Genomic DNA, 22,990 nt, shown 5'->3' with positions numbered 1-22,990 from the left:
TTTAACCTAAGGATTTGTTCATGTCTGCTGTCTTTTCTGTTATTAAGGATTTTAAAATACCCAGTAACACAACACTAAAAACTCCTTTGTTTGCTGTATTTGGTGATCTGGACATAGAAGTGGAAGAAGGAGATGAACTTAAGGCAAGAGGTAGAATAATTCTCCTGTATGACACTCCTTTGTATGACACTGCCCATCTCTTTAGGAATATGTATAATGTAAAATTTCAAAGTCTAGAGGTGAAAAGGACTCTGCAGTTGGTAATTGCCAAAAAAAAGAAAAGAATGTTGGCCTAGTAAAATTACATTTGCAGAAAAGCAAACTGACAGCTTTGAGTGATACTTCATTTCTCTGTTGTCACTTTACCAAAGCTCACAGTTCTTAATGTAAACTGTACATAATTTAGTATAAATCTTCTTTCTTAGTTGATATGGGGAATTTTTAATCCATTAAGTATGTATTTAAATAATTAGCTGAGAATTAACACTTTGGTATGAATCTGACTTCTCTGAGTTATTCACATTGCTATTTTGTATTTCCATAATGTATTTTGCATGTAGTTAACATAATTTGGGAAACATAATAACTATCATACATATTTATGTATTCTGTAATTGGATTATTGAATGATGGCATAATTTGCAATTTTTCTTAGTAGGTCTTACAGGTTTGAAAAATATTGGAAATACTTGTTATATGAATGCAGCTTTGCAGGCTCTTTCTAACTGGTAAGTAGAGAAAGTAATTTTGGTCTCTTTGTATAGCTTTATAAAGTTACTTTTAGAGCAGAAAACTTAGCTGCTGTAGTATCCTAAAAAAAAAAAAAAGGAAGAATAAGGGGAGAAAAGAAAGAAACATATAGCTGGTAATATGGGAAACAGTTAATGATTCTGTTCAATTCCCCTAGCCCACAGGATCCCATAAATCCCTGGCTATGCTTCTTCCCTCATTTCCCTCAGCACACAATCCCTCACCCTCCTTTCTGAAATGTTCCCATTTAGAAAATTATGTGGAATAACTAAAAACAAATATGTAAATACTCTTGGAAAACTTACTTCCTCTTTTTTAGTGAGTAACATTCAAGGTAGAGTAGGCAAGAAACTGGGCTGGGACACAATCCATTGTTGTCCCATTGGGGTTATTCTGTTCATGCTTGTAGTTTTTTAAGAATGCTGGTCCTGACTTAGACCCTAAGTAGTTGTCTTTGAGCAAGTTATTTGTTTTTACATTTGGGAAATGAGAGGTGTGAACTAATTCCTCAAATCATTTTTAGTTCAGAGATCCTATGAAAATATTTTATATTTTTCTGTAGGTGAAAAGTCTCTAATTAGTCATTTGGATTTCCTTTTTTCTTAATCGTAGTCCTAAGAATAGGTAGGAGCAAGTTGGAATATTCTGTAAATGTCTCTTAGGTTCATCTGGTCTTAGTGTAGTTTGAGTCCAATGTTTCGATGGTCTGTCTGTTACTGGTTGTTTGTTTTCCTCAGTTCTTGTCCCCTCTAAAACAAAGAATCTAAAGACAGAGGAGACACAATAGTGAAACAGAGTCGAAATTGTATTTGAATAAACTCCAAGGGTGAAGTGGGCTGGAATCAAGGTAGACAAAGGCACAGAACTTTCAGGGAGAGGGTCTGTTTATCATGGCCTAGCGGGGATGTGCCTCTTTGATTGACAGGTCACTTTGTTGAGAGCTCTAGTTACACACCCATTCCTCTTTGTGCGCATGTCTTTTTCTAAATGTGCAAGAATAACCCATGGTTGGGGTGGGTCAGGGGGACAAAACTAGTTTTATTTTAATGAGATTATGATGAGGTGTGGTTTGGGCCGTTCTTAGTTTTGTTCGAGTGTGCCTTTATTGGGACCTGGTTGGGACTTACTTGGCCTGGTCCCAATAGGCCTGAACTTACCTCCCTGCAAAGCCTTTGTTGTCTTCATGTAGGACCCCCATAACTAGGTGGTTTTCCTTGAGCCTTATCTTCTGCTTCCCTGGCTGCTTATGTCTGTCTACCTAACAATTCCATTGTTGAAAATAGGATATTGAAGTCCCCTATATTTTGCTGTTTATTTCTCCCTTCACATCTGTTAATACTTGCTTTACGTTGGTGCCCCTATGTGGGTGCATAAATACTTACAGATGTTATCCTCTTGATGAATTGACCCCTTTATCATTATACAATAACCTTTATCTCTTTTTACAGCTTTTGAGTTAAAAGTCTGTTTTGTCTATGTTAGTGTAGAAACTCAAGCTCTTTTCACTTTCATGGAATATCTTTTTAGGATAGCCAGTTTATTGCAGGTCAGGACTAGGTTCTTTGCTCAGTGAGTTTCCTGTAACTGAATAGATCATTGAGTTTCCTATAAGCTAATCAAGCTCATAAAAGACTATAGTGCCTTATAAATTGCTAACTTGAGCCCCTGGATAGATAGTAATATCACTTTCTGGGATGTAGAACTTTGGAGGGAGAGCAGATTCACTTAAAAGTTAAAACCAAAGGAAAGGGCTATATTGGGAAAAGAGAGGGCAAGTCATAGGATCATGTCCTGAGGAACCCTGATGTTTAGATATCTGGTAAGAGCAGAAAGACCAGTAAAGAGGGAAAAGTTGCCAGAGAGGCAAAGAAGAAAAGTAGAAAAGTGCATTACATTGGTGAAGAAAAGTGTTGTTCCAAGAATGAGGGGTGAGTCACCTGTGGCAGATGCTCCTGAGAGGAAAGTTGAAAAGTGTTAACTGGATCTGGCAGCATTGAGGAAGGACTCGGACATGGCGGCGTCAAATTCGGTTTGAATGCATTAAGCAGGAATATGAAGAAAAGAATATAAAGCTATGAAAGGGAGAAAAGAAGTAATAGATACAGGGCTCTGTGTAACTATAAGTGAATCCGTTTAAGCTTTGATTCCACTCTAACTTTTTTTTAAATTAGCCCACCTTTGACGCAGTTTTTTCTTGATTGTGGAGGACTAGCACGAACAGATAAGAAACCAGCTATTTGTAAAAGTTATCTCAAACTGATGACAGAACTGTGGCATAAAAGCAGGTATGTACTGAATATACTTTTCTTTATGATATTTTAAAAATGAATATTATAAATATTAAAAGGATGCAGCTTCGCTTATAGAGCTGAAAAAAGTAGAAGAGAGACTGATTTAAGACAAGTTCAGTTTTTTGGGCATGTTATTTTTGAAACTGATCATTTAACTGAAATATCTGGACTGGAGATATGATGTTGAACTGCTAAATTTATTTAAGAAGCTTGAGTCATAATGCAGGAATAGGCATTCTCACAATGTTGAAATCAGAGCATAGGTAATCTATATGAATGTTCATTTATCTGCTTCTGTTAGTTGCTTTAAAGTGTAGTGTTAGGAGAAGAATGTTTGCTGTAATATTTTACTAATTTTGTTTTAGAATTACTCAAAAAATTGCTTTTGCCTTAAGTCCTCTTTAAGAATTCCTAAGAACCACCTAACATTACCCCTAAGAAAACAATTACCAAAGCTATCTATTTTTTTAAAACCTCCCTTTTGTGTAAGACTTTTGAGATCTTAATGATTTCTAATGTAAAAATTTCAGTAGTTTTTCAGGTTTTAACCTTTGTGTATTTATAAGTGCCTCAAGTTCTCTTTGAGATACTTGACTCCCTAGTAAGAATAGTTCTGTAAGTTAAAGTGTCACTGCTGTTCATAGAAAGAGAAGACATCCTGCCATTTGGAACAACATGGATGGATCTAGAGGGTATTATGCTCAGTGAAATAAGCCAGGCTGAGAAAGACAAATACCAGATGATTTCACTAATTTGTGGAGTATAACAACAAAGTGAAACAGAAAGAACAAAAAGCAGTAGACTTACAGACACCAAGAAGGGACTAGTCTATTTTGTCCAAAGTACTAACTTACCAAAGGGGAAGGGTTGGGGAGGGAAAAGGGGATTAAGGGGCGCTATAATTCGCAATCACAACATAGGTGGGTCACTGGGACGGTAGTACAGCAAGGAGAATACAATTAATGACTGTAACATCCTACTATGTTGATACCCAGTGACCGCAATGGAGGGGGTGAGGTCTTGATAATATGGGTGAATGTTGAACCACTGTTTTGCGTATGTGAAACTATCAGAAGATTGTGTATCAATGATACTGTAATAAAAAAAGTAATACTGCTGTCATTTCAATATATTAGAAAAAGTGAATGATTTTAAAGAGTTCTTCTGGGATGTGAAGGTAAATATCATTCCTATTTCTAATATTAAAGAGCGGAATTCTCCATTGTCATTTATCCCTGTTGGGTAGTTTTCATTGCTGCCACAGGCTCTGATGTTTCTAAGTTCCTTTCTGTATAGCTAGAACTAAGCCTTAACTGCAGTTTTTAAGTTTCCTTGCCCAGAAACTATACTTTAAACTTAATACTCCTGTCAGTTTTCTGAAACATCAGAAGTGGCATAGTACTGAATTCACATCTCACACACTGGGATTACTTTTCTGTTTTGTTTTTGTGGGTATTTGGTGGCTAATTTTAAAACTTAGTGTACTGGATACATCTATCTAAAGAGTTATCTTAATTTCGGTAATTCGCAGGAATTTTAAGTAATTAAATTTTATTTTAAGTAAATAAGTAATTAGAAGTATTTTTGAAAAATCATCAAGTGTAGATTGCATTAAGGAAGAATGCAATAAAGTAAAGCTTAAAATCAGTAATAATCTTCTGATGAAGTACAATAGTAGGGCAATTTTGAGTGACTTTTTGAAGTAAAAACACTTTTTAACTTTACACCTTGAATTCTTGATTGCTTATTTCTAAAATAAAAATAAAAATTTCAAATTTATTATTAAAAGTATTCTCTTCCTCAGGCCAGGATCTGTCGTGCCAACTAATCTATTTCAAGGAATTAAAACAGTCAATCCAACATTTCGGGGGTATTCTCAGCAGGTAGATCTACACTGCTTTTCATTCCTAATATTAATCTTAATAAATTTGCAAAATGCTGTTTGGCATTATGCTGTTAGGTAGTCATTTTTGTTTCTTCCTTTATAATTAATTTTATTTGTCTATTTTTTGGGGTCATCACTTCATCTTTGTTTACTAAGAATAGCTTGTTACCATATTTTTTTATTAAGAGTTTTCTACCTTTATTTCTAGAAATTTCTAAGTTTTGTGGTGGGTAAATGTCAATATATTTCTTCTAGTGTTTTTAGCTCTGAAAAGTTCCACATCTAGAGATAAATTTTCACCTTTATTATTTTGTTTTAATTTTTTAAATATTAAATTCTTCAATACATTTGTCATTTATTTCATATTATCCAAGTAATCTTTTTCACAAACAGCTAAAAATTGTACCAAACTATAAATATAAAAATTTTCTGATCTGATATAAAAAATTTCTTTATTAATTGTTGTGCTTACATTAATATGTGATAGGATCTGTTTCTGGGCTTTCTAATTCATTTCATCTGTGTTTTTTGAGTTAGTATCATGGCAGTTTCAATTATTATAGCTGTATATAATGTCTTTTAATATTAAGAACTGGTCCTCACCTATTTTTTTTTTTCCAAAAGAATAACTACTTCTGTTAATTTTTATGATGCAAATTCCTGGATCACCAGAGACTGTTGACTTAATAGATGTGAGTTGGGGCCTCTAAATTTGTATTTTCAGTAAGCATTCCAGGTTGATTAAGATGCAATACAAGATTGGATAAAGCTTTAATTTTAAGCCAAACTTATAAAATAATTTTAATTTAGGGCATCTCTCTGAATTCTAATTTTCCTCTGAGGCAAGTCATGTTTCTATGCCTTACTCCTCCAGTTTTTAAAAACAGCAGTAGTACTACAAGCTGAATTTCAGATCATCTTAAATTTTTAAATTACTTGTTTTATTTACATAACTTCTTAGAACTTAGTGCTTCTCATCCTTCCAGTTCCTTATGTTCTACAAACTGGTATGTCCTCTGTATCATGCTACACATATCTCATCCTCTCCCTCCCAATATTATATGGTCTGTTTTTAGTCATGGTTGAGAAAATGGGAAATACCTATATGAAATAACTATGATGACCACATTTTGTGTATTTGTCCTTAAGTTTTTACACCACATATTTTTAATGAAGTGGTAATATCTGTGTTGCTTATGTATTAGGATGCTCAAGAATTCCTTCGGTGTTTAATGGATCTGCTTCATGAAGAATTGAAAGAACAGGTCATGGAAGTACAGGAAGATCCTCAAACTGTGACCACTGAAGAGACCATGGAAGAAGATAAGAGCCAATCAGATGTTGATTTTCAGTCTTGTGACTCTTGTAGCAGCAGTGAGAAAGCAGAAAATGAAAATAGCTCTAGAGGCTTTTCTGAAGATAATAATGAAACAACAATGTTGATTCAGGATGATGAGAACAATTCAGAAATGTCAAAAGACTGGCAAAAAGAGAAGATGTACAATAAGATTAATAAACTAAATTCTGAAGGAGAATTAGATAAAGATAGAGACTCTGTGTCTGAAACAGTCGACTTGAACAACCAAGAAATTGTCAAAGTGCAAATACACAGCAGAGCTTCAGGTGACAATTTAATGTGGCAGTCTAATAGTTTGAAAAAGATAGTTTCATTTATAGATAAAGAGTGCAAGATAGCATATTTGTATTTTCACCATTTTCTGATTTTTTTGGGAAAATTACCATGGCATGTGACTAAAATCAGAACACATTCCTAATTTATATATTAATATTTACAGTTTATATTTAGTATAATAAAAATGAAATAAGTGATAAGTAGCTTTAGCTTAATATTTTGTGTATAATATATGACCATTGAGCCATAAAAGAGGGAGTTGGGGGTTAAGTAGTTACTTTGTGCTTTCTAACTAGTAAAGCTTAGCAGTATTTGCATGTGAGTGCTAGGTTAATGTCATTTTAAGCAGATTCTGTTGAGATTCAGGGAAAAAGCAAAATAACCCAAATTGCAATTTTATAATCTTATATACTGTTAGATTTGAATTGCTGTCTTTGGAGTCACATAAGCTGTGAAATACTTGATATTTTTTTTGGTGTAGGCCTTGAATTATAATAACCTTGTTCTAATAGATTATACCATAATACTTGTCAAGTTCCTTTGAGAAGGAGCAAGTGGGCAAATGAAAGATAGGTGAGGTAGATTGCTTTGCATTTTATATTTATGTCTTTAAGAGTTAACTGCTCTCAGCTGAATTGTATTAAGTTGGTCAAAGCACATAAAATTAACCATCAGAAGTTCCAATTCTCTGATCTTAAAGTAAGTGCAGACAAGTAACATAAAAAGTTTATCATACGTAATTTCTAAAGAGTGTGAACTATAAAGCTATTTAGGTCTTTGAAAGAACCCCAGATTCCCTCTAGAGGAAAAGGATATTTCCTTAACCTTGGGAATAGCAGTGGTTTGCCTGTGTACAGTGTATAAATGCCACCTTTTCAGGAAAATATGTTAGGCTCCTTAATTTTACCAACCTTATGTTTTGAAGTTAAGCTGTTGAATAAATACATGAAATGTCAGTATTGAAAAGCTTAGCCTAGATTGCCATGTAGCCCTTCCTTGTCAAAAGTCTGATTAAGCCTGAATAAGGGACATACTGGTTCTTTATTACTCCACAGTAAGTTTGCTCTTAAACGTAGTAACTAATTGATGACCTGGATCAGGGATCTGAGCTTTTACATTTTTTGAAGACCTGATTAAATGTGTGACAAAGACCATATATGGCATGTAAAACCTGAAATATTTAGTATCTGGTCTTATTTGATAGGAAACATTTTTCAATCTCTGACCTAGATAATATTAACTTAATTCCCTTCAGAATGGCCTAGAGTGAGTCTCATCCTCTCCCTCCCAATATTATATGGTCTGTTTTTAGTCATGGTTGAGAAAATGAGAAATACCTATATGAAAGTAGTAAAAATCATTTATATTGCATTAGGTGGAAAAATCCCTGAAGTCATTCTACTTCAGGGTTTCTTATGAACAGTTCTCTTTTCTTCATTTGAGCACAGTCCCTTGCCCTGGAATACAAATTATGTACTAGGAATCCAATAACAAACAATCAGGGTGTTATTTATGGAACATGTATTTTCTTGATTCATAGTTTAATTCCACTCCTGACAAAGAAGTATATTTCCTTTTATCACAGTAACAACAAAATAATTTGTGATTACTTTATGCTTACATTTCTTAGATTTTGATTACTTGTTTGGGAGTATAATCTCTTTTTCTCCCACATGGTTTTTGAAAAGCTGTCAAAAATATATGTATATTTTTAAAAATGCCAAATCAGGACAAATATGATCCTCTTTGGTGTTATATTTCCACTGCCCACTTCCTAGTGTGTTATAAACATTAACTGGATTCCTAGATAGAAAATCACTGTTATTTTGCTTAGCAAGCTCTTTGTCTATCAACTATTTCACCTGACATTTATTAATGTAAATTGTGTTCAAAATCTCAAATGAAGAAACCTTTAAATAAATATTATTTGACAGGTGGTATAATTTTACTGTTTAAGGTAATAATACAAATTTTAAATATTACAGAATACATTACTGATATCCATTTGAATGACCTGTCTACACCACAGATCCTCCCATCAAATGAAGGTGTTAATCCACGTTTATCAGCAAGCCCTCCTAAATCAGGCAATTTGTGGCCAGGATTGGTACCCACACACAAAAAAGGTAGATGTTTCAGTTATTTAGGTTCCTTTGATTTGATAATTTGAGATGGTTAATTATGAAACATTATTTGGTACTTGAAAATTGGCAGCATAATTTTACACAATCATGATTTAAAATTTTTTTTGTGTGTGGCACAGATTAACATAAAGTAGAATTCACTCTTTTGGTGTACAGTTCTGAGTTTTAACATATCCATAGATTCTTGTTACCACCACCACAAGCAGAATATACAACAGTTCCAACACCCCAAAGAATTCCCCCATATTACCCTTTTGTAGTAAAACCATCTCTCTACCTTGTCCTAAGCCCCTAGCCCTGTTGATCTCTTCTCTATTCCTATTGTTTTGCCTTTTTTATTATATCTTATAAATGGAATCATATGGTAAGTAGTAGTCTTTTGAAATAGGCTTCTCTCACTTAGTGTAGTGCATTTGATATAGTCACATTGTTGCATGGCTGAAAGTCCTTTTCTAATTGAGTTGTATTTCATTGTACCGCTATACTGCTGTTTATTCATCTAGTCATTGAAGGACATTTGTATCATTTCTAGTTTTTGGCAATTTTATGAAAAGAGCTGCTATAAACATTTGTTTATAGGTTTCTGTAGGAACATAGGTTTTTTTTTCTATTAAGGTATCATTGATACACAATCTTATGAAGGTTTCACATGAGCAGCATTGTGATTACTCCATTCACCCATATTATTAAGTCCCCCCTACCCCCACATGCCATTGCAGTCACCGTCAATCAGTGTAGTAAGATGCTATAGAGTCACTACTTGTCTTTTCTGTGCTATACTGCCTTCCTGTGACCTTTCCCTACATTATGTGTGCTTATCATAATGTACCTTAATCCCCTTATCCCTCCCTCCCCACCTACCTACTCCTCCCCCTTTCCCTGTGGGTAACCTTGGAGTCTGTAAGTCTGCTGCTGTTTTGTTCCTTCAGTTTTGCTTTGTTGTTATACTGTAAATGAGGGAAATCATTTGGTACTTGTCTTTGCCTGGCTTATCTCACTGAGCATAACACCCTCCATCTCCATCCATGTTGTTGAAAATGGTAGGATTTGTTTTCTTATGGCTGAATAATATTCCATTGTGTATATGTACCACATCTTCTTTATTCATCTATTGATAGACACTTAGGTTACTTCCATATCTTGGCTATTGTAAGTAGTGCTGCGATAAACATAGGGGTGCATATGTCTTTTTGAATCTGTGATCTTGTTTTCTTTGGGTAAATTCCTAGGTAGGAATGTAAGTTTTTATTTGTCTAGAGTAAACACCTAGAAGTGGGATTATTGGGTTTTATGTTATTTTTATGCTTAGTGTTGTATGAAATTATTTTCAGAGTGGCTGTATCATTTTGCATTCCTACCAGCTTTGTATGAGAGCTCCAGTATTGTGAAATATAAGACTAGAAAGCTCCTTGAAGAAAATGTAGGATAAGTCTTCATGACCTGGTGTTAGACAGAGTTCTTTAAAGACATCAAAGACATCAAAAGCAATATCCATAAAAGAAAAAAATGAAAAACTTTCTTGGCAAAAAACATTATTAAGAGGATGAAAAGAGTAAGATTGGGAGAAAATATTTGCACACCACATATCTGACAAAGAACTTGTTTCCAGAATGTATAAGGAACTCCCAAAACTTTATTGTAGAATCCTTTCTTCAGATAAATCCTTACTTGGAACCAAAAACACATAAAAGCAAAATTATACTGGTTGATGTCAAGATGAGGAGTCTGAAACCCTCTTTTGCTTTGGTTTCTCTTTCAGTTTTTTTTTTTTTGAGAGGGCATCTCTCATATTTATTGATCAAATGGTTGTTAACAATAAAATTCTGTATAGGGGGGTCAATGCTCAATGCACAATCACTAATCCATCTCAAGCCTAATTCTCGTCAGTCTCCAATCTTCTGAAGCATAACGAACAAGTTCTTACATGGTGAACAAATTCTTACATAGTGAATAAGTTCTTACATGGTGAACAGTACAAGGGCAGTCATATCACAGAAACTTTCAGTTTTGATCACGCATTATGAACTATAAACAATCAGGTCAAATATGAATATTCATTTGATTTTTATACTTGATTTATATATGGATCCCACATTTTTCCCTTTATTATTATTATTATTATTATTTTTATTTTTAATAAAATGCTGAAGTGGTAGGTAGATGCAAGATAAAGGTAGAAAACATAGTTTAGTGTTGTAAGAGAGCAATTGTAGATGATCAGGTGTGTGCCTGTAGACTATGTGTTAATCCAAGCTAGACAAGGGCATTAAAACATCCACGGATGCAGAAGATTTCTCTCAAAATAGGGGGGGGGGTGAGGTTCTAAGCCTCACCACTGTTGATCCCCAATTTCTCACCTGATGGCCCCCCTGCGACTGCCTGTCTTAGGTTGTTCCTCCCTTGAGGAATCTTACCCATCTCTGGCTAACCAGTCATCTTCCGGGGCCATACAGGGAAATGTAAAGTTGGTAAGTGAGAGAGAAGCCATATTGTTTGAAAAGGTTAGCTTTTTACTTCTTTGCAGATTTATGCCCTGTCTTTGAGTTTTTTTAAGTAATGCTCTTGAATGTTATTTGACAAATTCTTCAGCATAGTAAATTTTACTGTTATGGATTCCAGAGAAAAATGCTGAAGGAACTACTTAAAAAAAAAAATGTTCTACACTTGTTTTTCAATCCTAGCTCAATCTGCATCATCTCCAAAGAGAAGAAAACAGCATAAGAAATACCGAAGTGTTATTTCAGATATATTTGATGGAACAATCATTAGTTCAGTGCAGTGTCTGACTTGTGACAGGGTGAGTATGAGGGAATTGTAATGCACAGGAATTTCTGTCAAATGCTCTTTTTTATACCTGATTAAATGGTATGAAACATTTAGTTCCCTCTCCTTGCTACTGATGATTATACATGTACTTGTGTTTACATCAGCATGAATTGATTCTAGCAATAGAATTTATTTTTTGGAAGTAATAGCAGTATCATTTTTGAAGAATGGGTCTTAACCCATCACTGGACAGACATGCATTTGCAGAAACAATTAAGTCAGTTCTTCATCTGTGGCTACATATAAAGGTGATATGTTGCTAACAACAGAATTGGTAACCCATGCATAGTCTCCCAAAGCTGATGAAATCAGTATGCTGGGAAATTGTTGTTATTCACAGGCACAAGGCTGTGAATACATCTTCTGCATTTGATTGTATGGCCTGGATTTATTTTCTTATGTTAAGATTAGGGCTCAGATCATAAAGGTCTGAGCATATACAAGAGCATAAATTAAAATCATTGTGAGTTCTTTGATAATAGCTACAAATCCCTGAGTTTGAGTTTTTTTTAAGAATGGCTGTGCTTCAGTGCAATAATGAATATAATTAATTAATATAAAATGATGTGTCTCCAAAAAAACCCAAAAGTAAGTTTTTAATTATTGTGTTAGGATCCTAATTCAACTTAAGGGTTTTCAGTGGGGTCATTTTAATGTAGGCTATTTGGGTACCAAATATTTAAATGGAATTATCCTGAAATGTCTTCAGCTACTTAAAAATTACATGCCAGATTTTACATTTTTTTTTAAACATTTCAAAATTTTCATAAGAGGTCATTTCCAAAAATAAATGCACTAGTGCTTAAATTTGGATCTCAAGCTATGGTGGCTGGATGTGAGGTACTTTTCTATGTTACAGAGTCCTCAACTAACGGAGTTGTTAATCGTTAAGCTCATAAGGTATATGTGAAGATTAAATTTAGAACAGCACCTGGTACAGAGCAAGTATGTTACTGTTATCACTATATATAATAAAGTCAGCCTGTTTTTGTTTTTTGCTTATTATAACAGTTTGATCTTTGCAGTTTAAAATCTATCCTCATGAATATTTGTACTGGATTATTTTCATCCCATTCTAAACAAAACAATTCTAGGTGTCTGTTACCCTCGAGACCTTTCAGGATCTGTCCTTGCCAATTCCTGGCAAGGAAGACCTTGCTAAGCTGCATTCATCAAGCCATCCAACTTCTCTAGTCAAAGCAGGATCATGTGGTGAAACATATGCTCCCCAAGGGTGGATAGCTTTTTTCATGGAATATGTAAAGAGGTATGTATGTATTTTCTTTGCATTAGGTGATTGTTAAAAGTGCTGTTTCTGCTGTACTGGCAGAACACTTCCTTTTTGTTTCTATCAATAATGTTTCAGGTTTGTTGTCTCATGTGTCCCTAGCTGGTTTTGGGGTCCAATAGTAACCTTGCAAGATTGTCTTGCTGCCTTCTTCGCCAGAGATGAACTAAAAGGTAAGAAAAAAGGAGCGGTGTTCATCTATGGCTCAGTTGTTGTGGATGGTATAAAATATCAGTGAGACTAAATATAAAATGTATTTATAAAAGCTGGGTTTTGAGGTAGCTTAAATAGCACTTGTCCATACTGGCATAGTGCCAGTCTCTACCATGGCAGTATACATGTAAATACCACAAATCATATCCTGAAATAGTTTATACAAATTCCTGTAGTACAGGAGAGTATGATATATGAAGTCACTGAAAACTGCTCTGAGACTCAAAGGGAAAATACAACCAATATGGAAGGCTTACTTATATATCTGGGTGACTCTGAATTCTTCCATACTATTTAAGATCCTTACTATTTTGGGGTGCCTAGCACCTTGCTTAGACATATAACAGGCATTCAGTAACTTTTGTTGAGTGAATAAAAGGAAGGGATGTTATTTGAGATAGGCTTGCAAGATTGAAAAGAGAGGGAGACAAAGGTATTTTAGGTGAAGTAAACATCATGAGCTGACTCTAGAGCAGAGACTAGAAAATGTGAGCCTTATTTACTGTGTTGCAAGGTCAGCATGTGGCAAACTCAGAGAATTGCCCAACCAAAAGAAAATAACTTGCTTTTAATTGGAAATGAATGACCAGGTCTGTTCTATTTTCAGGTGACAATATGTACAGTTGTGAAAAATGCAAAAAGTAAGTGTCATTGACAGTGCTTTGAATTGCGTGTTTTATATTAAATGGTGTTTTTCTTGGTTATTTGAATTGACATGTGGAGTTAATGTTCCACTTTATTTAGAAACATAAAGGCCAGTTAATTTTGTCCTAGTAAACAAAAGAGACTGGTCATTCTGTAAAACAAACTCAAGGTAAAAATTTAGCAAATTTATTATGCTTATCTAAGGTGTGAAAGTATATTTTGAGATAAAAAGTGAGTATATAATTTTGCATAAAACATTTTCCAGATACAAAAAATATATTAGGACATAACACATTTTCATTTCATAGGTTAAGATTTGATATAATAAATAAGGCAATATTCTCTTCAGGATTTTAGCAGGCTAGATTCAGGAAATAAAAGTGATTATAAAGGTACATAGTTTCAAAACTAAAATTCAGAAAGGTTATAACAACTTTGATGTTACCTGTTGTATGATAGCACAATATAAAGGTAAAAGTATGATTTGTTTCTATATATCTACTACTAGCTGCCTTTTTTATCTTATAATAAATTCAGGCTTTTTAAGGCTTCTTGGTGATAAGTTAGAAAAGTAACTAGAGAGTTGAAGGTAAATATGTTTCAGGTAGACTGAATGGGAAAAGTTTTCTGAATTTCTATAGTAGAAAAATAATGTCCTCCTAATAAAATCTAGAACCTTTATAATACAAACTTTGGTTGTTGGCAGTAACCACAGGGAAATGTTGATCTGCAGCTCTTGGTCATCTTCATGACAAAAAGGAATGTTTGGCCAATAAGGATGAAAAAGCTGCCTTTCTTAAAAAAAAAAAAAATACACCTCTAGTGAACTGAGATATTTTTTGAGTAATATATCTTTGAAGCTATAGCTGATAGAGCTGAAGAGGGAGTTGGCCTGGAGGGGAATCCTTATTTGGGATGCAGTGTCCCCTAGGAAGAAGATAATAGTGAAGATGGGAAAGAACCTTGCATCTACCCCCAAATTCAAAGTAGAGATCTGTTAAGTACATATTAACATTGATTATTAATAATAACTACCCTTTATTCATCTCAAGTTGTTTATACATTTAAGAATCAAGATCATATTTCTGGGGTGGGATGGGTGGGATGGGTGGGTGGAAAGGGTGAAGGGGCTCAAAAGGTACAAAGTCTGTTACAACTATAAGGCACGAGGATGTAGTGTGCAGCATGGTGACTGTAGTTAATAATGCTGTATTGCTTATTTGAAAATTGTTGAGAGTACATTTTAAGTCCTTAGTCATAACAAGAAAAATTTTGTAACTGTATATAATGGGTGTTAATTAGAATTATTGTGGTCAGTTTGCATTGTATACAAACAGAACCATTACGTTGTATACTTCAATATTATGTTATATATGTAATTATACCCCAACTTAAATTTATATTCACATTTATATATATAAATCGAATATATTTAAATTTATATGTAAAAAATACACCTCAATTTTAAAAAACAATAATAAAGTTAAAAAAAAGAATAAAAATTATAATATATTGACCTGACCAAGCAATCCTGTAAAATTGGGGTTTTATTTTACTCAGTGTTGCATGATATCTGGATGCTATAAAGGTGGCCATACACAGTAGTACATCTGATAAAAAAATTAATTTTCATCAAATAACTCCATGCATTCTTATTACTGATGTCTTAGTTTAAGTAATTTTTCTAATAGGGATTCCAGTGTTATATTAGTTGTAGTTTTAAATGGGGAGCATATAATTCAGTAGTATTTTTAGTCTGATACCTTTTTGTCTCTGCATTTTCTAAAAGATTTTTATGTATATTTAAAAATACTAAAGCTTTTATAGATTCACAAGGGAAATGGGTTTACTTAAATTGGTTTTCTCTTTCCTCCCCATAGGTTGAGGAATGGAGTAAAGTTTTGTAAAGTACAGAAATTCCCTGAGGTATGGACTTTATGATAATTTAGTTTATTTATTGTGGTAGAAATGCAAAACTTTAGTGTTACACAGTGTAGTAGATTCTTTAGTGTGGTTGAAGAGTAGAGTGGTTCTATTGCCCAGTTGCTATGTGTGTGTGTGTGTGTATATATATATATACATATATATATATATATATATATTTTATTAGAATTACCCTTTTTTAAAATAATGAGTTATATACCATGTAAGTTCCCTTAAAGTGGAACTGTGCTGAACACAGTTTAATCAAACATTGTTGGATTTTGCAGGTATATAGTATAAAATTACAAAAGCCAGTAGCTGTGAACTTAGGAAGTACCACGATTTACCATTTCCACATTATAACATATCTGGAATCAGGTTATAGTAATTGCAGGATAATGTTTAACTTTGACACTTAATTCAGTATGTATTTTTAGTAGATTCCTTTATCTAACATATAAAACAATAGAGTTTTAAATAATGTTACTTTTTGCTTAGATTTTATGCATCCATCTTAAAAGATTCAGGCATGAACTGATGTTTTCCACCAAAATCAGTACCCATGTTTCATTTCCACTGGAAGGTCTGGATCTTCAGCCATTTCTTGCTAAAGACAGTCCAGCTCAGATTGTTACCTATGATCTTCTGTCAGTCATTTGTCATCATGGAACTGCAAGTAGTAAGTTTACAGACTTGACATATGTCCTTGGATTAAAAAAAATAAGAAATCAAAAACATCTGAATTGTTCTCTTAAACAAGGCCTAATTAAACAAAAAATGTAAACAGAGATTTTTATTACTTATTTAATTTTATTTTGGCTATTATAAACATGTAAACAGTTTAGGAAATTGAATAATTTTTCTAGGAAGTTTAAATACTAGAAATTATATTTTTATAAAGTTAAATAATAAGGAGTTTGACATGATCAGATTCCCACTGGGTTATTTTAAGATTACATTTTCTGTCCTTACTTTAATTTCCTCAAGTGGTTGTGAAAATACATACTGGAAAAAGTATGAGCATAGTTCTTGCTATATCTCAGTCTCTGCTAGGAACTGGGATCCAGTCTTGTTTTAATTTCTATTACTGAAATGATTTAAATTTTTTCTGCTTAAATTCAGGCGGACACTATATTGCCTACTGCCGAAACAATTTAAACAGTCGTTGGTATGAATTTGATGATCAGAGTGTCACTGAAGTTTCAGAATCTACTATACAAAATGCAGAAGCTTATGTTCTTTTCTACAGGTAAGGAAGTAACTCTCACAGATAAGCTGTTTTGACAAATATTAACTCTCTTGAGGTTATTAGTGACTTCTAAGACTTTCAAAATGATTGCTGAATAAAGATCAGAAATTGTTTTACTTTCATTTCATTTATTCTCATCTCTGTAAAGTGAAAGGTTGCCATCAGAAAATACTAGATTACTATTTGAAAGGCAAAGGAATGTATTTTGTTTTAGAAAGATCAGTAGGTTTTAATTACCACATTTTCTCCTAAAATAGTTTGCTAACAAAGGAGGTATTACTGTAAAAATAAATCTTCGCTATCTTTTAGTATCTTACAGAAGATTTACGTGCTAGCTACTAAAAGATGAAAGCAAATTAACTATTTAGATAGACCTTAACAAACATTTGAATGCCTACTGTGTACCAGTGGTTATGTGGATACCAATATATAGTTGAGAAATAATATCTCTCTTAAGGGGGTATAATGTGGTTGGGGGTGTGATACAAAGTATATTTCTCTTGTATAATTCTGAAGACCTAATAAGATACTAATGTATCTTATTAGTACCTCACAGTATCTAATGTGTATGATTAATTTAATAAGCAATGGGAAAAATCCACTTCCTAGTTTTATGGAGTAAAATGCATATTGAATTTAATGTATTATTGTCCTTAATAGGAAGTGTAATGAAGAGGCCCAAAAAGAGAGGCAAAGAATATCAAATTTGCTGAACATAATGGAACCAAGTCTCCTTCAGTTTTATATTTCTCGACAGTGGCTAAATAAATTTAAGACCTTTGCTGAACCGGGCCCTATTTCAAATAATGATTTTCTCTGTATTCATAGAGGTAAGAAATTCTGTAGTGGAGAGTAGTGGTACAGGATTGCTGTTAAATAATTTGCAAATTAGGAGAGAGCAAATGGTTTTCCTCTTCCACTTATATACTATTTTCCCATCTTCTGTTCACCTTTAATGTGATTAATTTGCTGTGGTTTCATAAATTGCCTTTTTCTTCTAATGATAGGCAATCTGTAGTGGGTTTGTCATATATGGCCTTTTTTATGTTGAGGAACTTGCCCTCTATACCCATTTTATTGAGAGATTTTATCATGAATGGATGTTGAATTTTGTCAAATGCTTTTTCAGCAACTATGGAGATGATCATGTGGTTTTTGTCCTTTTTGTTGATGTGGTGAATGATATTGATGGATTTTCAAATGTACCATCCTTGCATCCCTGGAATAAATCCTACTTGATCATGATGGATGATCTTTTTTCATAGAACAGATAATTTATTGAATACCTGTTCTAAAGTCTGGGCTGTAGTTTAAGAATGTCAAAGATACTATTTCTGTTCCCAAAGCTCTAATACCATAGTAGAAATAGATCATAGACAGCCAATTATGGTGCAGTGAGCACTTCTATTACACATTATTTTTCTCAGTGGAGAGGCATTCACTTACCAGTGGTATTCTTACCCCTTTTGTCTAAATTAATAGCTGCCTCTTTTCCTAAGCATGTACTTGAAATTTTTAAAAAAAATTTTTATTAAGGTACAGTTGATATACACTCTTACGAAGGTCTCACATGAAAAAACAATGTGGTTACTACCTTTAGCCATATTATCAAGTCCCCACACATACCCCAATGCCGTCACTGTCCATCAGTGCAGCAAGATGCCGCAGATTCACTATGTGTCTTCTCTGTGCCACACTGTTCTCACTGTGATCCCCCACACCATGTGTACTAAACATAATACCCCTTAATCCCCTTTTCCCTCCCTCCCCACCCACCCTCCCACACCCCTCCCCTTTGGTAACCACTAGTTCCTTCTTGGAGTCTCTGAGTCTGCTGCTATTTTATTCCTTCAGTTTTGATTCATTGTTATACTCCACAAATGAGGGAAATCATTTGGCACTTGTCTTTCTCCACCTGGCTTATCTCACTGAGCAAAATGTCCTCCAGCTCCATATTGTTGCCAATGGTAGGATTTGTTTCTTATGGCTGAATAGTATTCCATTGTGTATATGTACCACATCTTCTTTGTCCATTCATCTATTGATAGACACTAAGGTTGCTTCCATTTCTTGGCTATTGTAAGTAGTGCTGCGATAAACATAGGGGTGCATATGTCTTTTTGAATCTGAGAAGTTGTATTCTTTGGGTAAATTCCAAGGAGTGGGATTCCCAGGTCAAATGGTATTTCTATTTTTAGTTTTTTGAGGAACCTCCATATTGCTTTCTCCGCATCGTCGCCAGCATTTGTTGTTCTTAGTTTTTTCAATGCTGGCCATCCTTACTGGTGTGAGGTGATATCTCATTGTGGTTATTTATTTATTTTTTCACTTCATTGTGGTTTTGATTTGCATTTCCCTGATGATTAGTGATGTGGAGCATCTTTTCATGTGTCTGTTGGCCATCTGAATTTCTTCTTTGGAGAACTGTCTCTTCATATCCTCTGCCCATTTGTTAATTGGGTTATTTGCTTTTTGGGTGTTGAGGCATGCAAGTTCTTTATATATTTTGGATGTTAACCCCTTGTCAGATATGTCATTTACAAATATATTCTCCCATACTGTAGGATGCCTCCTTGTTCTGTCGCTGTTGTCCTTTGCCGTACAGAAACTTATTAGTTTGATGTAGTCCATGAGTTCCTTTTTGCTTTTGTTTCCCTTGCTTGAGGAGATGCGTTCAGGAAGAGGTTACTCATGCTTATATTCAGGAGATGTTTGCCTATGTTGTCTTCTAAGAGTTTTATGGTTTCATGACTTACATTCAAGTCTTTAATCCATTTCGAGTTTACTTTTGTGTATGGGGTTAGACAATAATCCAGTTTCATTCTCTCGCATGTAGCTGTCCAGTTTTGACACCACCAGCTGTTGAAGAGGCTGTCATTTCCCCACTGTATGTCCATGGCTCCTTTATCATATATCAATTTACCATATATGTTTGGGTTTATATCAGGGCTCTCTAGTCTGTTCCATTGGTCTGTTCTTGTACCAGTACCAAATTGTCTTGATTACTGTGGCTTTGTATAGAGCTTGAAGTCGGGGAGCGAGATCCCCCCCACTTTATTCTTCCTTCTCAGGATTGTTTTGGCTATTTGGGGTCTTTGGTGTTTCCATATGAATTTTTGAACTATTTGTTCCAGTTTGTTGAAGAATGCTGTTGGTATTTTGATAGGAATTGCATTGAATTTGTAGATTCCTTTAGGCAGGTTGGCCATTTTGACAATATTAATTCTTCCTATCCATGAGCACGGGATGTGTTTCCATTTATTGGTATCTTGTTTAATTTCTCTCATAAGTGTTTTGTAGTTTTCAGAGTATAGGTCCTTCACTTCCTTGGTTAGGTTTATTCCTAGGTATTTTATTCTTTTTGATGCAGTTGTGAATGGAATTGTTTTCCTGATTTCTCTGTCTGCTAGTTCATTGTTAGTGTATAGAAATGCCACATATTTCTGTGTATTAATTTTGTATCCTGTAACTTTTCTGAATTCAGATACTAGATCTGGTAGTTGTGGAGTGGATTCTTTAGGGTTTTTTATGTACAATATCATGTCATCTGCAAACAGGGACAGTTTAACTTCTTTCTTGCCAATCTGGATGCCTTTTATTTCTTTGCATTGTCTGATTGCTGTGGCTAGGATCTCCAGTACTATGTTGAATAGAAGTGGGGAGGGTGGGCATCCTTGTCTTGTTCCCGATCTTAGGGGAAAGCTTTCAGCTTCTCACTGTTCAGTATAATGTTTGCTGTGGGTTTGTCATATATGGCCTTTTTTATGTTGAGGAACTTGCCCTCTATACCCATTTTATTGAGAGATTTTATCATGAATGGATGTTGAATTTTGTCAAATGCTTTTTCAGCAACTATGGAGATGATCATGTGGTTTTTGTCCTTTTTGTTGATGTGGTGAATGATATTGATGGATTTTCAAATGTACCATCCTTGCATCCCTGGAATAAATCCTACTTGATCATGATGGATGATCTTTTTGATGTATTCTTGAATTTGGTTTGCTAATGTTTTGTTGAGTATTTTTGCATCTATGTTCATCAGGGACATTGGCCTGTAATTTTCTTTTTTTGTGGTGTCTTTGTCTGGTTTTGGTATTAGAGTGATGCTGGCTTCATAGAATGAGTTTGGAAGTATTACCTCCTCCTCTATTTTTTGGAAAACTTTAAGGAGAAAGGGTATTAGGTCTTCAGTAAATGTTTGATAAAATTCAGCGGTGAAGCCATCTAGTGCAGGTGGTTTGTTCTTAGGTAGTTTTTTGATTACCAGTTCAATTTCGTTTCTGTTAGTTGGTCTGTTCAGATTTTCTGTTTCTTTCTTGGTCAGCCTTGGAAGGTTGTATTTTTCTAGAAAGTTGTCCATTTCTTCTAGGTTATCCAGTCCGTTATTAGCATATAATTTTTCATAGTATTCTCTAATAATTCTTTGTATTTCTGTGGTGTCCGTAGTGACTTTTTGTTTCTCATTTCTGATTCTGTTAATGTGTGTAGACTCCCTTTTTCTTGATAAGTTTGTCTAGGGGTTTATCTATTTTGTTTATTTTCTTGAAGAACCAGCTCTTTCTTTCATTGATTCTTTCTGTTGTTTTATTTTTCTCAATTTTATTTATTTCTGTCCTAATCTTTATTATGTCCCTCTTTCTGCTTACTTTGGGCCTCATTTGTTCTTTTTTTTTCCAATTTCAGCAATTGTGACTTTAGACTATTCATTTGGAATTGTTATTCCTTCTTGAGGTAGGCCTGTATTGCAATATACTTTCCTCTTAGTACAGCCTTCGCTGTGTCCCACAGATTTTTGCGGTGTTGAATTATTGTTGTCATTTGTCTTCATATATTGCTTGATCTCTGTTTTTATTTGGTCATTGATCCATTGATTATTTAGGAGCATGTTCTGAAGCCTCCTTGTGTTTGTCGGATTTTTCATTTTCTTTACTAATTTATTTCTAGTTTCATACCTTTGTAGTCTGAGAAACTGGTTGTTTTCAATCTTTTTGAATTTACTGAGGCTCTTTTTGTGGCCTAGTATATGATCTATTCTTGAAAATGTTCCATGTGCACTTGAGAAGAATGTGTATTCTGTTGCTTTTGGGTGAGGAGTTCTGTAGATATCTGTTAGGTCCATCTGTTCTATTGTGTTGTTTAGTGCCTCTGTCTCCTTGCTTATCTTCTGTCCAGTTGATCTGTCCTTCAGAGTGAGTGGAGTGTGGAAGTCTCCTAGAATGAATGCATTGCATTCTATTTCCCCTTTTAGTTCTGTTAGTATTTGTTTCACATATGTGGGTACTCCTGTGTTGGGAGCACAGATATTTATAATGGTTATATCTTCTTGTTGGATTCACCCCTTTATCATTACATAATGTCTTTCTTTGTCTCTTGTTACTTTCTGTGTTTTGAAGTCTATTTTGTCTGATATAAGTACTGCAACTCCTGCTTTTTTCTCCATGTTAGATGTATGATGTATCTTTTTCCATCCCTTCACTTTTAGTCTGTGCATGTCTTTGGGTTTGAGGTGAATTTCTTGTAACCAGCATATAGATGGGTCTTGTTTTTTAATCCATTCTCTTTCTCTGTGTCTTTTGATTGGTGCATTCAGTCCATTTATATTTAGGGTGATTATCGATAGGTATGTACTTATTGCCATTGCAGGCTTTAGATTCTGGTTACCAAAGGTTCAAGGTTAACTTTCTTACTATCTAAGGGTTCAACTTAACTCAGTTAATGTGCTATTACCTACACAATCTAAAGGTTTTTTTTTTCTCCTCCTTTTTCTTCCTCCTCTATTCTTTATATATTAGATATCATATTCTGAACTCTTTGTCTATCCCTTGATTGACTTTGGGGATAGTTAATTTAATTTTGCATTTGCTTAGTAGTTATGTGTTCTACTTTCTTTACTGTGGTTTTATTACCTCTGGTGACAGCTATTAAACCTTAGGAGCACTTCCATCTATAGCAGTCCCTCCAAAATAGATTGATTGTACAGATGGTTTGTGCGAGGTAAATTCTCTCAGCTTTTGCTTATCTGAAAATTGTTTAATCTCTCCTTCAAATGTAAATGATAATCTTGCGGATAAAGTAATCTTAGTTCTAGGCCCTTCGGCTTCATTGCATTAAATACATCATGTCACTCCATTCTGGCCTGTAAG

At 34.1% G+C, this 22,990-nt stretch overlaps 1 protein-coding gene across 8 annotated transcripts in view; it reads left to right on the top strand.

Moving 5' to 3' along the window:
• The window catches only part of USP33 (ubiquitin specific peptidase 33), a 58,482-nt gene that overhangs the window by 16,552 nt on the left and 18,940 nt on the right, over positions 1–22,990 (top strand). For 5 of the 8 annotated variants that reach the window (XR_005062948.2, XR_005062947.2, XM_037024355.2 and 2 more), the window contains 14 exons: positions 48–150; positions 656–728; positions 2,922–3,035; positions 4,846–4,924; positions 6,132–6,549; positions 8,545–8,685; positions 11,385–11,500; positions 12,624–12,796; positions 12,896–12,990; positions 13,638–13,671; positions 15,556–15,601; positions 16,097–16,277; positions 16,721–16,847; positions 17,508–17,677. Coding sequence is in view for 6 of the 8 variants with exons in the window: in XM_037024355.2 (XP_036880250.1) it covers positions 48–150; positions 656–728; positions 2,922–3,035; positions 4,846–4,924; positions 6,132–6,549; positions 8,545–8,685; positions 11,385–11,500; positions 12,624–12,796; positions 12,896–12,990; positions 13,638–13,671; positions 15,556–15,601; positions 16,097–16,277; positions 16,721–16,847; positions 17,508–17,677 (1,870 nt within the window). In the remaining 2 variants the exon portion in view is untranslated. The remainder of the gene's footprint in view (positions 1–47; positions 151–655; positions 729–2,921; positions 3,036–4,845; positions 4,925–6,131; positions 6,550–8,544; positions 8,686–11,384; positions 11,501–12,623; positions 12,797–12,895; positions 12,991–13,637; positions 13,672–15,555; positions 15,602–16,096; positions 16,278–16,720; positions 16,848–17,507; positions 17,678–22,990) is intronic. The other 3 variants (XM_037024359.2, XM_037024358.2, XM_037024356.2) reach the window with 3 other exon arrangements.

Source organism: Manis javanica, chromosome 4 (genome assembly GCF_040802235.1).
Source record: "Manis javanica isolate MJ-LG chromosome 4, MJ_LKY, whole genome shotgun sequence".
Lineage (NCBI taxonomy): Eukaryota > Metazoa > Chordata > Mammalia > Pholidota > Manidae > Manis > Manis javanica.
The sequence above is the reverse complement of the archived record's forward strand: the minus strand, read 5'-3'. Positions and strand labels throughout refer to the sequence as shown.